This window comes from Haplochromis burtoni, unplaced genomic scaffold, assembly GCF_018398535.1.
Source record: "Haplochromis burtoni strain Fernald_Lab_line unplaced genomic scaffold, NCSU_Asbu1 Contig_416, whole genome shotgun sequence".
Classification (NCBI taxonomy): Eukaryota; Metazoa; Chordata; class Actinopteri; order Cichliformes; family Cichlidae; genus Haplochromis; species Haplochromis burtoni.
Window position 1 is genome coordinate 140,233 of NW_024582777.1, and position 16,836 is coordinate 157,068.

Below are 16,836 nucleotides of genomic sequence, written 5' to 3' on the forward strand. Positions count from 1 at the left end.
GTGTGTGTGTGTGTGTGTGTGTGTGTGTGTGTGTGGCATTAATAACCGTTATGTGTGGAACTTCAGGAAGCAGTTGCTTGTAAATGTGAGGTGGACATCACATTTCTGACTTTTGGAGTACCATTGAATCCTGGTACCTCACGAGCCCCTCTGTAGTCCTATCTATGTTCCTAACACACATACACCAATACAGATGTTGGTGCTTACCCACACACATTACCTCCTAACTGCACCTTAAAACTGTGGGTTCCACTCTTCCTCACTGTCATTATCATCAAGTTGACTACCCTGAGCGAGTGCATGGTCTTCACAGGGCTAGAGAACATGCAAATATGTGCACGCTTATATTATGGCACAAGATTCTTATCTGAAATTCCATTCTCTACTCAGCTGACCTGTCAAATGTATAAATATGATTGTAGAGCTTGTATAAAACATTTTTTATATGTGATTTAGATATTTAATTTTCTTTATACAAAGTTTCCTCAAGATCAATCTTCTCATCTAGGAGGAAATAAGGAACACACATACATAAAATCTTCACATTATGACGATTACCCATAGAAAAGTGGTCCAAAGGCATAATGTTTCATGATGATATTTCAGCACACTACCACAATACCTGTATACTTTGTGCGTATATCAGAGTTAGCTAATCACCCCACATCATTTACCATTAAATACATATTAAATAATAAATAATATTTAGAACAGAACTGTTCTAAATGCCAGATATACACCAGATGAAAAGCTCTCTTTTCCAAGTACTAAAATTGTACCAAATAGACATTAAGCCTTGGTTGCTAATTAACCAAATACATACATGTATACATACATATATGTATATATTGCATTTTGCAATAATACTGTTTGAACCTCCATTTTTGAGACTTTGAGATTTGAAATTTCCCCAGTTTGATTTAACTTTGAGGATATTAGACAGATTAGCTGTCTTTTGTTTATTTTTATGTTCTTTATTAAATATGAAATAACATTAAAGCCTGTTGTTTTTTTGTTTTTTTGGCTGAACTGGAGACTGGCACATTATAAACTCATGATCCAAGATAAGCCTCATGTAATCTTCTTCTTATTTATTTCCTGTTTTCAAGTTTTGTCCATGCCTTCTTTCTCTGCCCATTTAGTTTACTTTCCCAGTAATGTTATTTTCAGTTTAGCCTCTTCTTCATCAGTCCCAGATAATTATACACTTTTGAAGAGACATAAGGCTAGTTTTGCTCCTGCTCTCTGGATAAATACCTCACTGTCAGAGCTGAGACCAATTAGTAGATAAGTTTGTCACTTTGGGAGCCATTATATGGTTCATAGTCAGCTCTTTATATGAGTACACACCCAAAAAAGACCAGTGTTTCCCAAAAGCTTCTTGATACTGTATGATCCACATTAAATGGAGCAAACAAAATATAAAATACTTTTATATGTCTTTTTTCTCTTAAGTTTCCCCCACTCCTCAATTTTGTTCAAAAGTAAGATGGCAGCATTTATGGAGGATGATATTTTGTTTTCTTTGATTTTGCTAAGTACTTCATTTATTGGGACAGATTTTAAAAAGTGTGTAATGAGTTACACTAAACGGTTATCATTAACAGTCTGCCTTTGCTGCAGTTGTTTTCACTGCGAGGTAGTGAATGCAACTAAACAAACTGGAATATAAAATCTGTCACTCATACGCAGACGGGAAGTTTCTGAAAAATCAGGTTTCAAAACAAATAAGCTTTCACTTTGAAGTTGAGGTTTTTGATCTTCTCTGACAGCATCTGCTTTCTGCTGAAGTGTTCTTGAGCAAGAAAGCCTCTGGTCTTTTTCTGCAACTGACTTTCTACTGATCCAAGTCAATCACACTACAAATACACTGCCCAGGATGAAAATAAGATAAGGCTGATGGAGCAGCTGTGGGTCAGGTGGTGGTCAGTGGGTGTCTGCCAACTGGAGTGTTGTTGGATTGATCCCTAGCACCAACAGCCCTGTGCTCAAGTATCCTTGGGCAATATACTGAACCAGGATGCATCTGTGTGAATGTCAGATAAAGCATTTTGTGTGTAATTGGGTGAATGAGACTTGTAGTAGAAAGTGCTTTGAGTGCTCAAACTGAGTAGAAAGGCTCTATATAAGAAAAAACCCATTTACCATTTAGCTTCTGTTTGCAGCAACAATGTTCAATAAACTCAATGCACATATATTGTTCTTTCACCTTGCACAGACACCTCATGTTTGTCATAATCTAAAACACTGCATTGAGCGTTGAAATATTTATCTTCCAAATCCCTTCCTCAGCCACATGGCATCAATAAGAAGTTTTTTAAAAGGAACCTTGTTACGCTTCTCTCATATCCTCATATTGTTGAACAATCAGATAAAATGGGCTTTCTAATAATGAGGCCAACAAATGTAGTATTCTTCGTGAGCCAAAACCTCAGAGGGAATACTTGTACATTCAGTGATACGGTCATCTGCTCCAGGCACAACACACCTATGACATCCAGGTGATGCCACTACTGCCCACAGCTCACAAGAACTGGCTGCTGCCCCTAGAAGGCATACAGAAGTCGGCCAAGCACAGAAATAGTAGGTTTTTGGGCAGAGTGGCCTTAAAAGACAGGAGCTATTACAGATTGCTTAAGACAGAACATGAACTGGGGTGGTTGAGTAAAGACACACACAACAGAAATAAAGATATGTGTTTTTAAATTGTGAATCATGCAGAGTTAGTTAGGTGGTCTGAGAATAAAAACAGGAATGCAACAGGTCTCACTGCAAAAACAATAAGAAGGCAGAAAGCAAACATCACGCAGCTTAAAGGATTTCCTATTGTCTTTAGGTTTGAATTTCAAACGTTCTTTTCTTAACACTTTGAATTACTTGACAATCCGACAGATGTAGTATGACAGAGGAAGGTGACAGCTACAGTGTAGCTGTCCCTGACCGCTGACCTCTTTTTAAAAATGTCTGTTGCCTAGCCTAGATGAACCAAAGCAAGGCAGCCCTGAATCTATCTCCCCAACAACATTTTCAAGACTTGGGAAATCCAGAGAACCCAGAGAACCCAAGTCGAATGAGGTTCATATAATCTCAGGGTCTACTTGGGATTCTCCTACTAGCTGGATGCCTGGTATCCATCCAGAGAAGGTCACCAAGGAAGCCGTTGGACAACAGGAAGGTGCTGTTAGTCATCCTCTCATGTTTCTTGTGTTACAGGTCTTATCCATCTGTCCCAAGGACATGCGGGCCGACATCTGTGTCCATCTCAACAGGAAGGTATGCAGTTATTTTCATATATCCATACATCAGTTCTGTTACAATGCTTAATCGAGTTATGAAAGGTGCAATAATGTGTGTCTCAAGGTAGTGAAAAATAAGCTCCTGCTATGATATGTAACCGTATGTGTCTGAGTGAGTCTCTTTAATAGCTACACTTTAGCAGACCTTTCAATATGGTTGGCAACAAAGTTGAGATTAGAGAGGCGTGTGCACACTGCTGAGAGAGGACAGAGTCTTTTTCTTGCTGGGGCATAAACTTGGAGTCAAGGCTTTGGCACAGCTTTAAGTCAAACACCTGCAGCAATTACACACTTGTTCTTATAATGTTTTCCCTCATTCCAGAAAAATCAGCTGCTAGTGACAACTATCATGTCTTATGTCAGATGGGAAGTAAGACATGATGTTTCTGTGGCATAGCATGGCATACCTTTCAGTTCTTTAGTTCAATTTTGATTCAGTTTTATTTATACAGCAACAAATCAGTACAACATTTGCCTCAAAGTGCCTTGTACCATAAAGTAAAGACTCTATGGTACTAAAAGAGAAATCCCTACAATCAGATGATTCCTTGATGACTGGCTGCCTCGACCGGTTGGGGGTAAAGGAAAGAGAGAAAGGCATAGGGAATAGAAATAAAATTTCTGTTTTGTTTTTGTTCCGATAAAGAAAGTTTGTCTCCACTTATCATTGTATATCTCCAGGATAGTTCACTAGTGCCTGAATAGAAGCATGGCTGCTGGTTTGTATATTCAAATATATCCGTGGGTCATATACAAAGCAGCGAAAGATGTTATGCTTTTTTGACTATACAGCATCAGCTTTTGTTCTATAACTGAGTGAAGGTTAATTGTGCTCAGAGTCTTTTAGATATCACTTAACATGCAATGATATTGTTCTCAAAACTCTAGGAGATGTCAAATGCTAAAGTGGCGTGATCAGAGGACACCTTCAGTTGGGTAATTGTGCTGTGTGACAACCGTCTCCAATGACAGTTAGAAGTTACTAAAATTAGTCTTGTCATGCAGTACGGCTGATTTTCAGTGTCTCTTCTGAAATAAAGCTCACGCACTACATTCGTTTGAAATACATCTAATTTTTCAGGGATGTTTGACTATGATAAAAGATTGTGAAACAGGACAAGAAGACATTCTGTTTAATTGTAAGAGGAAATTAAAGCTGGATGTCATTTAGGAGTTTCAAAGGAAGAAGATATTGTGCTTTGGTTTTATTTCACAAAAGAAGTGGAATTAGTTGTTTTTTTTAAAAAAAATAAGATTTTTGTTTACTTTTACCAGTATTTCATGTCCTGTCCTGTCCATTAAATCGTTTCCCCCCCCACAAAGGTTGGGTTAAGATGCAAATACAATTTAAATCAAGCCCCACATTTTTTTCAAAGTGATTAACAAAAAGAAAACAGGAAAAATCTGAACCTCTCCTTTTTTCTTCCCTTTCAGTTTTAATATGAAGCAGCTGATAATATGATGTGAACACTTTAACGGTGCCACACTAGATACATTTCAGGTGTTGTATCCCTTAAACTGTGCTGCAATTTGCTGTTGGTGTGCTGCCTGCTGTCCTGGCAAAACAAGACTCCAAGAGCGAAACCACAAAGACGCGACACTGAAGTTTGAGAGATGTGCTTCTGAGTGATTATTTCAGATGGAGGCTTACATTTCTGCTTGAGGGCTTCAGGTGATTGACAAGGAGCACTGATATAAAAACACTCTTGCACAAACCAAATAAAATCTTCCCCTGGTGCTCTGATGGATTATCTCACCGGGTGGAAGCAGTTTCATTTTCTCAAGGATATCAGAAAATGTGTACTTCTGCAGATAGTAAAACGAGGAAGCAACGGAATCTAAAGTGTTCTTGTCCACTTATGAGATGAGAACTTTTTTTTTTTCAAAGAAAGCCCTCCAAGCCTGCTGTAGTGTGTCTGTGTTCCTCGAGCGTCAGCAATCCAAAGGCGTTGAAAGAAAAACTTGCTTTAAAATTTGGTCTAAAAACTGTCATCAGTGCTGAAAAGAAACAGGAAAGCTGGCAGTAGTAGTGTGATGCTTTGGGCAGTTTTCTGCTGGGAAACCTTGGGTCCTGCCATCCATGTGGATGTCACATTGACACGTACCACCTATCTAAGCGTTGTTGCAGACCATGTACACCCTATTCCCTGATGGCTGTGGCCTCTTTCAGCAGTATAATGCACCACATCCTATCTGGTCATTTTTTCCCAGTCTAACTCTTCAATCTGATTCTCTTATTCAGGTGTTCAACGAACATCCAGCATTCAGGTTAGCTAGTGATGGCTGCCTGCGCTCACTGGCAGTCGAGTTTCAGACCACCCACTGCGCTCCAGGAGACCTGATCTTTCACGCCGGGGAGAGCGTTGACACCCTCTGTTTCGTGGTGTCGGGGTCACTGGAGGTCATCCAGGACGACGAAGTCATTGCCATCTTAGGTACGTGATCACTGAATTAGTTTGATTCTGACAGGTTTGAAAATTGAACTTAACTCTAGTATTTGGACTGCTGGTCAAAACAATTGCAAAGCATCACCTTTTCTTTTCTGACCTTTAAACAACAAACATATTCACGTAGTCATCATTTGGATGTAATGCCATGTTTGGAAAGTAGAAATTCTTAAATTAGATATCATTGTGCAACAACAACAAAAAAGTCTTTCTCAAAATGTCGACTGAGGTAAGGAGATTGGCATGTTCAAAGATTGCTGCACATGCACAATAAATATTGAATTTGTCAGTTATCCATAAAGCAATTATTAAAATGAAAACAAACATGAAATATGTGCCTTGGGAAAAGGGACACATTCATGAGAAGAGTTCATGAGAAGCCAGCAGGTGAAGTCAGGAAGAAAATTTAATATAACACTTAAACTACTTTAACATCTGAAAATACAAAAACATCATTTTGTGTATTTCAGGCAGCCAGTGAGAAGGTCAGCCAGGTGACAGGTGGATTTGTTAAATAGTTTGATCTCAAGATTCTTTCTTCTTTTTGACCCTTGAGATCTGAGCAGATTTCACAACACAACAGGTTATGCAAACCTTTCCAAGCACACAAGATAAACAATTGGACCTGCTGTTTTTATATTTGACTTTTAAACTTGCAAACAAGAGAAAGTGAATGTGTGGGCACACTTCAGAGAGGAGCCACTTTAATAGATATGTTCAGTCACATCAGCAAGTTGACGTCAGTTTGGACTTTCAAGTGTTAAACCCAAACAGTGCGTCTCTTATCTGCTGCTGTACATATCGCTCTCTGCTGCCTTGTACTGTATAATATTTATGAGGTGGAGAAGAAAGAGAGAAGAAAGGGAAAATGCTTTTTATTGAGGTGTGCACAGATAGCACTGATGCTCAAGGCATCCAGTGAAAGGCGCTTTCTCATAATCATCAGCGGGCCCCAAATGAGCGTTTACCAACAGCGAATAACAAGAACAAATGATTATTAGTATGAAGAATGAGTGCAAAGCTGCACAGCAAAAGATCATCTGGTGCGTGTGCAGAGGCTTAGATGAAGTAGCACGTGCACAAACATGCACATCCACAAAAATCGCTGTTATGATCTCAGTGATGGAGACGCTAGTATGTAAAGGGCGAGAGTGTGACATTGGTGTGATGGTTATTTTCCTATTATTAGGATAATATTTTCTGTGCTTCCTGTTTTGAGACAGACTTGTTTAGATGAACGCGAGTCCTAAAACTCAGATCTGTGTGCAAAGCACAGAAAGTTCTGAACATGAGCAGAAATAAGCTGAAACACTTCTGAGCTGTTAAATTACATTTGGGGGAAAAGTTCACCAGAATGCAGGAAATAATGTGCCGATTGCTTGAGGTGGACCCAGCTTCTCTGTTTAAAGAAAACTAAATGGCTGATGTTAATTCCTGCAGTGACTGTCCGGCATTATTTTACTTTTCCATCTCAGCCTGGGATACTTGGACATGTCTTCTTTCATAAACATTGAAACAACCTAAAAAAGTAAAACTTTTCACAGCATCCATTGGTCAACAGCTGCTTTTGCTAGGCAACAGTAGAGGTTTTTATGTTTTTGGTGTACTGTTCAGTGTAGGCAGAGCATGTTTCAAACTTTAGAACAAATAGACTGTTCAGCAGAACTCTGAGCCCTGTGGTATGAATCAAATCAAATCAAATCACTTTTATTGTCACATCACATGTGCAGGTACATTGGTACAGCACATGTGAGTGAAATTCTTGTGCGCGAGCTTCACAAGCAACAGAGTTGATGCATTTTTTTTTTCTCTGCCCGTTTTGTTGGTTTTTGTCTTTTGCCCTTCTCCCCCGTCCCTCTTCTCAGCTGTTTCTCTTTCCCTCTTTCTTTCTCCCCTTCTTTCCCCCAGTCAAGTCTGTCCCGTATTCAGTAAGTGAAAATAAAATAAACAATAAAAGGTGAATCAAATGGACCATTACGGCAAGGCTGGGATGGTCAGTTTGGTAAAGTAAAATCCGTTGGGATCTTTCTTTGCCTTTAGACAATCAATTCTGATGGCAAAAGAGCCAAACGGGACAGGCAACAAAAAAAAAAAAAAAAAAAAAAAAAAGCAACAAGAGTTGTGCAAAATACAATAACATAAACAGGCAAAATATACGAATGGCTAAATCTGAAACTAATAAATATATGTACAATATATAATAGTATATGCAAAAAAAAAAAAATTCTGGATGTGTATACTAAATGTTTTTCTACGTGTGTGTGTGTGTGTGTGTGTGTGTTATACACATATTTTACAAATTAAATAGAGTCAACAATAAATAAAATATATAAAAATCAGGTTCAACACACCCAGGGTATCGTTCTACCAGCTGAACTGACACACCCTGACTCAGGAGATCAGGAGAAGTGGGCACAAGCAACTAACGGGCAACGTGAGAAGAAGAAAGCATCAACCCCTCTGAACTTCTCTAATATAGCTGCATTTCCAGGTGAACAACAGGATTGGTGAGCGCTGCTCCACGAACTATCATCTGTGGATTGATTGAGAAGCAACCCAGGCTGAGAACTTCCAGTTAAAAGAGGATTCACAAAGACATATGCAGGCCATTGAAAATCTGCTAGCTGAAAGAGCAACTACGTGAAGCAGCCTGAAGGAGAAGAAGGTGACAATAGACAAACTCAGTAAACAAACTCACAACATTCTATAAAGACAAACTCTTTACACTGTGTGCAAAGAAGAAAGCTGAAAATGGAAAGAAGGAATTGTTGGAAGTCCAGACAACACTGGTAGAGGAGAAGATGGAAGTAATGGGAATTAAGACAGAAATAGCAGACACTGAACTTACAGAGAGAGTGTAAAAAAGCCCTCAAATGGCTGAAAAGACAGGAAAAAGAAGCAAAGGAAACATTACAAAGGAAAGTAAAAGAGTTGAAGAAGGTGAAAGAGCAGGAGAAGAAAGCCTCGAACTAGAGCTGCATCTGGAGCTGCTTCCAAAGGCAAAAAAATCTCCCAGCAACACAAAGGTGGAGGAGATGAAGGTTCAGCTCAGGCTGAGCCATAATTTTCTACTCTTTCCTCCTCTCTCCACTTCTCTCTCCTTTAAACAAGTAGTTCTCTTAACCTTTCCGCCATCACCCCACCACCTTCATCTTTCAACCTCACCTCCTTCTCTCTACACTACTTCTAGTCTTCTGTTCTCGTCTTCACCTTCCTTTTCTCACCTTTGAAATGAAGATCATAATTTTCATCACCCTCCAGCCATTAAGTATTTCTGCATGTGCCTGCCTCTATGACACTACACATTGTGGTTATAGAGGCAGGCGCATGCAGAAATAGTTGTTATGATTTCACTTATGGGTGTTTTTAGATAGATAGATAGATAGATAGATAGAACTGTCTGTCTGTCTGTCTGTCTGTCTGTAAACAAAGCTACACACCATTCCCAAAATTCAGACTGCAGTGATCTTTTTTAAATCTAAAAATTTTCTGTCTCCAAATCAGGTGACCTCTTTTTTTATGTCTACTGATGCTCTAATGTTGACATCCACCCTTTATCACTTCCTTTATCGCCATCTTGATGGCGCCAAAGCTCATGCTCGGCTCTTGTTTATTGATTTTTCTTCAGCTTTTAATACTATCCAGCCACATCTTTTAGTTGATAAGCTTCTTAACCAGTTTAAACTTGATTTTAATCTCGTTGGTTGGATTTTAGACTTTTTAACTGACAGATCTCAGTGTGTGAGAGTAAACGGTTGTTTTTCCAAACAGCTGAACTCTTCTTCTGGCTCACCACAAGGTTGTTGTCTCTCTCCTCTACTGTGTATTTTGTACACTAATGACTGTCGCAGTACACAGGCCAACAGGCATTTCATTAAATACGCAGATGGCACAGTCATTGTAAGCCTCCTTCATGGTGAAGAGGATTCCCATGGGCCTGTTGTGGATGAGTTTGTTTCATGGTGTGATCAGTCCTTCTTAATAATGATTAACACCTTGAAAACCAAGGACATGGTTATTGACTTCAGGAAGTCATCCCCCCATCCTGCGCTAACAGTGGTAAATGGTGCAGCCATTGAACTGGTGGACAGTTATAAGTATTTGGGGGTTGTTCTTGATAAGACTCTGTCCTTTGAGTCACATCTTGCTGCTACAGTGAAAAAGGTTCAACAAAGACTGTACTTTTTAAGGAGGTTTCATCTGAAATGATGACTCTTTTTTTATAAAAGTTTGATTGAATCTGTTTTAACTTTCTGTATCATTGCTTGGTACGGTAATATGTCCCTGAATAATAAGACCAGACTTAACAACCTGGTTAAAGTGGCTGGCAAGATTTCAGGGAGGTCTCAGGTCCAGCTTGTGGACTTTTATAACAGGCAGGTGCTGAGGAAGGCAACCTCTGTCCTGTTGTGCTCAGATCATCCTCTCTTTAATGATTTTCAACTGCTTCCATCAGGTCGTCGTTATAAAGTGCCTGCAGTGAAGAAAAAGGGACATAGATTGTCTTTTGTACCTACTGCTGTTATCATAGTTAGTAACACTAAACCATAAGTGTTGTTGCCATTGCACATTGCACTTTTTCGATGAAAAATCTAGGTTGTTTTATCAGGCTTATATTATTTTGGTGAGTGTATGTGATGTGTTGGTTGTCTGTTTGTTTGTTTGTACAGACATACTGCAAATCAATTTCCCGTTAGGGACAATAAAGTTACCATTGACCACCATTGACCATTGACCCCCGTGTACGAGCTATTTATAGTCCTGATGTGGTCGCTGTGGACAGAGCTGGACTGGCCATCGGGCATACCGGGCCCGGTATGCCCGTTTTTATGGGCTCATGGGGTTTTATTTCTTTTCTTTTTTTAACGGTATAAATGAATGGTGGTGGATTGGCCAGTTGGTCACGATCGACTCTGGGCTGGACCAATTACAGCCGAGGAGGTCGAACTTTAAAGTTGAGGTGAAAAGGAACGCGATTTGTCCTATATGTCTGTGAAGGTTCTCAGTCATCCAGTTCATCGTAGTCTAAGGAGCTTGGAAAGAAAAGCGTCTGGACTTGTTTAAGTTGCTTGAAGATGTTTCACCTCTCATCCGAGAAGTTTCTTCAGTTCTAAGGGTCAAATGGTGGCCCACATCCTGGGTCATCTGACCTCAGGAAATCACATGATAAGGTGGGGCCAGGTTTCACAATGAGCTCACCCGAAACCCTGGCTGATTGTGACCCACACCCATTTTCACACCGCGGCTGGATCATCAGGGGGTCCTTTGTCCCTCTTTGGGGGGAAACTCCCACTAGGTTTAAATCTGGGACTCTCCACCATTTGACCCTAGAACTGAAGAAGCTTCTCGGATGAGAGGTGAAACGTCTTCAAGCAACTTAAACAAGTCCAGACACTTTTCTTTCCAAGCTCTTTAGATGATTTGTCCTATACTACTTCAGCTAGAAAGTTGCTAATTCAATCATGAAACTGATCCATGATCAGCTGATTGGCTTTTCTCTCTGTGGCAGAAAGAGGAAACCAGCGGAGGTCACGCTAAACAACAGCAGCACGTTTAAGTTTGATCAGCTGTTGTTAGAATTTATTTAATATTAATTTCTAGTATCGGCTGATGTTTGCTGGAGCCACAGCTGTAAAAGCTGCTGGTCATGATATCAGTTTGTACATGTGGTGAGAGGGAAACATGACGATGAAACCAGGAGACGTCCTTACTGAATCATAAGAGCTGAACAGGTGATGGAGAAACAGGTTTACCTTTTAGGTGACATGAATGAGTTGAAGGGAAGTTATGAACTGTTTCTGAGAGACAAATAACACCAGGATCCTTTTTTAGGTAGCTGAGACCTGATAACTGTGCAGGGGCGGATCTAGCAAAGTTTTACCAGGGGGGCCAGGTAGGGCATTAACAGGGAAAGGGGGCACAAAGAAATACTTTTCTTTCTTATTCTTATTTAAAATGTCTAGCTTTTAATAAATAATTATCTGAATTTTACAACCAAAGTTTTCATCTGATGTAAAATGTATAGAAATCCATTATTGTATTCAGTAAATATTAAGTCTAGTATATACCCTATAAGTTATAGTATTCTTTCCTTTGGGAAGGTACCATCTGTGCAGTCTGCAATTCTGTTGAAGAAAGATGTTGAATCTATTTAATTACTGAAGAAAAATAATAGATTTCTGTGCATTTGTTTTATACGTGCATTAAAGTAAAATCGATTTTGCTAATTATGTTATGTGACGGCTGTGTGCAGGCAGGAAAAGGACCCAAAGTGCAGACTCTGGAGACAGACGTGAACTCAAAAAAACCAGCTTTAATGCTGAACTCAAAGTAACAAACCTCCAAAGTACAAACATTAACGCAGGCAGGGAAAAAACACACAGCATAAGTGAGGGTAGATAAGAGTAGATCGCGACAATGACAAACTGAAACACAGGGCTTAAATACATAGAGGGAGCAATCAGGGAATGGACAACAGGAGGGAAACACAGCTGGGGCAAATCAGAACTAACGAGACAAGGAAGCGTAAACTGAACACACTGAGATAAGACAGAGACCTTCAAAGTAAAACAGGAAACACATAACACAGAATGAACAAAGACACAGACTCACATGCAGGCACTACAACAGAGGGAACAGAGACGTGGGACCAGGGCAGACACAGACACTGACTGGACACGGGGGATATAGCGCACAGGGGAGACAGCAACTAAGGAATACACAGAGACAAACCATAAGACATGACTCTAACAAAAACCCAAAGACTAGAAATAATAAATAATATAATAAACTCAAAAACCTTGGGTCAACGACCCAGGCATCCTGACAAATTAAGCATCTTGAGGTAGAGGGTGGGGGACTGGTTCCCTATTTTTTATTTCTTTTTTTGCTGGGAGTTGGCAACCTTATTAGTTAGGTATATGTAATTATAAATTAGGTTGTTTTATATTGCTGCTAAGTACTGTTTAGAATACCAGAATAGGGAGGATGGTGTAGGTTTAAGTTTATTAAGGCTTTATGGCTATTCCTATAATACCATGGTGGGCCGGTCACTAGTCAAAATGCCCGGGCTGATTTTTTGTCCCAGTCCAGCCCTGGCTGTGGACGTCTTTTCAACGTCCAACTTAGACTCATTTTTGATGCCGTTTTGTTACTGCTTCTATGGGCTCTGCAGTCTCATGTTTCCAGAAGCTGGAGGACACGTTTTCTATAGGTGACCAGTGAATTTTTCTGTAGCTTTGTGAGCTGAGACAATCAAATTACATTATTGGAAAATGATCTCGAACAGGATGCCACCTTCTGAAATGGGACTAGATCACAACAGTTATGTGTGAAGGAATGCAGTGTGATCAGCAGACATCTCCAAGATGGCGTGTGCTCTTGACGCTTGACGTTCAAATGTTAGGGAATACAGTAATCCCTTGTTGTTTCTGGCATCTAATATTGTTAACTGCTATTATGCAGCTATGGGTCTCACGTAGATCACCAAATCAGTTGCAGATGACTGTTATGGGCAAGAATACGTCAGAGTGGGCCTTGTTGTCTTATCTGGTCTCTGCAGAGTCTCCGTTTGTGTTGCCTCTTTGCTTCCTTGACATCATTAGGAGACCGCAGCAGGCGAGGAAGCAGCCTGAGGTTTATAAAGAGCATATTAAATGTTTGATAAATTGCTTCATCTAACTGGGGTCATTAATCAGTAAATTGTCAGCTAGTCGTCTGCTGCTGCTGATACTGTGGAGACAGACAGGATCAAGATTGCACTGAAATATATTTTTAACATGGTTGTGTTTGTTTTACACTTATCATTATATCTTTAAACATTTTGACATTTTGAAAGCACTTTGTAACAGCTCACACTGCTCAACCAATTATTATAATAGCCTTTATAATCATTAAAACAGTTTCATTACTGTTGTGATCATAGCTATAGACTCATTATAGACTCTTGCAATCAGAAAAACCACACAAATACACATATCTTCATTTATGTAATATGTGTATGTATGATAGCACAAAACATAGTTTTTTAAATGTATTTATATGTTTTATAAAACTAGATAAACAGACTGCATGTATAAAGTAACATAGTGTATAGCACACCTTGAAACTCGATGATCTTTGAATATCCTCTCCACATATGCTGAAAGAAATAATTAAGGACTGTTTATTGAATTTGAAAATCTCTCCACAGAATTCACTGTGGGTAGCAACAAGCCCATCTGATCCTAACTGGATTGCCTGCAAGTTGTTGTTAAAGTTTGTGTTGCATAGCAACCAAGTAAACGTCTCCTTAGTAGCGGTGCTTAGGGCTGCAACACGTCTTTTGTGCTGGAGAACAAGGTAGCTGTCTGATCATAGCCTGCGCACTGAGAGGAGGATGGAGTGAGGCCAGTGTAGGTGTAAGGGGAACGGCAAGATCTTGGAAAGGTTGAGAAGAATTGCAATAAATAGTAGAGGTTAAAGGAAGCAAGATAAGAGTATTTTCTGTATGTTCCTGGCATGAAAAGAAGGCTTCACTTTAATAATTGCCTTCTTCTGCAAAGTTTTCCTCTTCATACTTCTGTCCCATTCTTTGTCTTTTTTTCTTTTAGTGAAAAAGAAACAAAAACAAGGAGAGGAAAGAGCAATGATTGGATATAATAACATAAGCAGAATGCACTGCAGGATGTAAAGGGACAGCAGCAGAATTGAAGAAAGGAGTGGTGGAAGGGAAAAGAAGAGGTAGCTGTCTGATCATAGCCTACTAAAGAAGTGAAGCCTTCTAAAGAAAGTGATTTCAAAATAGAGGAATAAAAAAAAGCAGAATGCAATGGTGGTGAGAGGAAGAGAGGGTAGACTGCAGGATAGAAAGAAGATGAGGAAAGGATGAAGGAACAAAGGAACGGGGAGAAAAACACAGTCGACTTATACAAATAAAATAATAAAAAGGAGATGGAAGGATTGATGGTAAAACGAGGGAAGGAGAAAATAAGTATGATCATACAACTTAAGTGAAATAAATGGAAGTTAAGGTGAAGCAGAAAGAGGGAGGAACAAGAAAAGGAGGATGAAGCTGCTCTGTGCTGGATGTGGTTTCAGAAGCAGTGATTTTCCCCCAGGCTGAGTGGTGAGGCTGCTCCTTGAGCATGTAACACACTTTGCTCTCATTAGTGTACAGTGGCATCAGGTGACACACAAGTATGCGCACACATATTCTGGAACAACAAAGATACTTGTGGTAATGCCAGTGTGTGTTTTTGAAATGGCTCTTTAATGTCTCCATACACAGGCTGTGGAAACAGATTTTCTCTTGAGGGACAATAAAGTATCTGTGTGGAAATGTGGAAGTGTGGAGAACAGAGACATACAAATTAACCCACATAAAGTCAACACACTACATGTAGTGTTAACTCCATTATTAAATATGTTAGGAAAACAATTACCAGCCTTTTATGGAGCCCCGCAAGGCACCTTGGAGAAAAAAAACAGAAGTGCTTTTGCGTGATCCTGAGAAAGAGTTTTTCCCCTGCATTTATCTTTGCTTGGTTGTCAATGAATTCAACCAAAACCAACATATGTCTTGTGATGAGTGTGTCCCCTTACACCAAGAACTCTCTACAGATCCATTCTATTCATTCTATTCATATAGCAATATGTTCTGGCCCAGTGAGAAACAGTGAGCAGCAGGAGATGAGCCTCTAATCACATACAAGTGTGCACTGGCTGCATTACAAAATATGGTACTAAGAATGATCGTGTAGCTTTTTTGATGTGTAATACATTAAAAGAGGAATATATTAGAAGCAGAGGTTAAAGAGACAATGATAAAAGGGAACCTTCCACAGAGAGGGTAATATCTTTTTTTAAGGCAGTGCTGCTTTGAATGACTATCTCAAGAGTGCAGTGAGATAACATCTGAGTCAGAGTAGTGATGCTTAACAATTCACCCACAGTGCCAGTATTTTTTTTCTTATTATCAGTATTAATATTAGTATATTCATCTACATCTAAGTGACTGTTGTTATGAGTTCTTCTGTATGCAGACTGCTACCAGCTACAGCTGAATCTGTCAAAGTGGCCACACACTTAATAATAATTAATATAGTTTTACTGAAATGGAAATCTGCTTTAGACACCAGACTTTTAACATGCTTATATAACCCGATATCATGGCATGTCTAAGTGTGTATAAGTGTGTATTAGAATTCACTCAACCTTGCTCTGATCACTACAATAGCTAAAACTGGATCTTATGCAAAATGTAGCTTCAACACTAAGGTTTACCAGAAACTCAAATACAAAGACCAGTTATGGCTGAACTGTCCCAGGCATCTTCTGTTGCCCAACTACTACAAATGGGAAGACCTCCAGGGCAACGGAAAGCTACGTGACCATGACAGCTCATTACAGGGAGTGCAGAATTATTAGGCAAGTTGTATTTTTGAGGAATAATTTTATTATTGAACAACAACCATGTTCTCAATGAACCCAAAAAACTCATTAATATCAAAGCTGAATGTTTTTGGAAGTAGTTTTTAGTTTGTTTTTAGTTTTAGCTATTTTAGGGGGATATCTGTGTGTGCAGGTGACTATTACTGTGCATAATTATTAGGCAACTTAACAAAAAACAAATATATACCCATTTCAATTATTTATTTTCTACCAGTGAAACCAATATAACATCTCCACATTCACAAATATACATTTCTGACATTCAAAAACAAAACAAAAACAAATCAGCGACCAATATAGCCACCTTTCTTTGCAAGGACACTCAAAAGCCTGCCATCCATGGATTCTGTCAGTGTTTTGATCTGTTCACCATCAACATTGCGTGCAGCAGCAACCACGCCGACTCTGCATTCACCAACGAGCTGAATCAGTTCTACGCCCATTTCGAGGTTAGCCAGGCGGCTAATGCTATCTACCGCCTGACTACCGAGGACAGTGACGTCATCAGCGAGAGACCGGTGACCAGCATCGCGGAGCATGACGTCCGAGCGGCATTGAGGAGAGTGAACACAAGGAAAGCGGCGGGGCCAGACGGCATCACCGGCCGTCTGCTGCGCTGCTGTGCTGACCAGCTAGCAGGTGTGTTCACTTACATCTTCAAA

General features: G+C 39.6%; 1 protein-coding gene across 1 annotated transcript in view; it reads left to right on the plus strand.

Annotated features, from left to right (window-relative positions):
* LOC102299992 (potassium voltage-gated channel subfamily H member 5) overlaps window positions 1-16,836 on the plus strand; it is a 189,377-nt gene that overhangs the window by 92,593 nt on the left and 79,948 nt on the right. Inside the window, exons 9-10 of the mRNA XM_005949612.3 lie at window positions 3,214-3,273; window positions 5,539-5,731. Coding sequence (XP_005949674.2) covers window positions 3,214-3,273; window positions 5,539-5,731 — 253 coding nt within the window. The remainder of the gene's footprint in view (window positions 1-3,213; window positions 3,274-5,538; window positions 5,732-16,836) is intronic.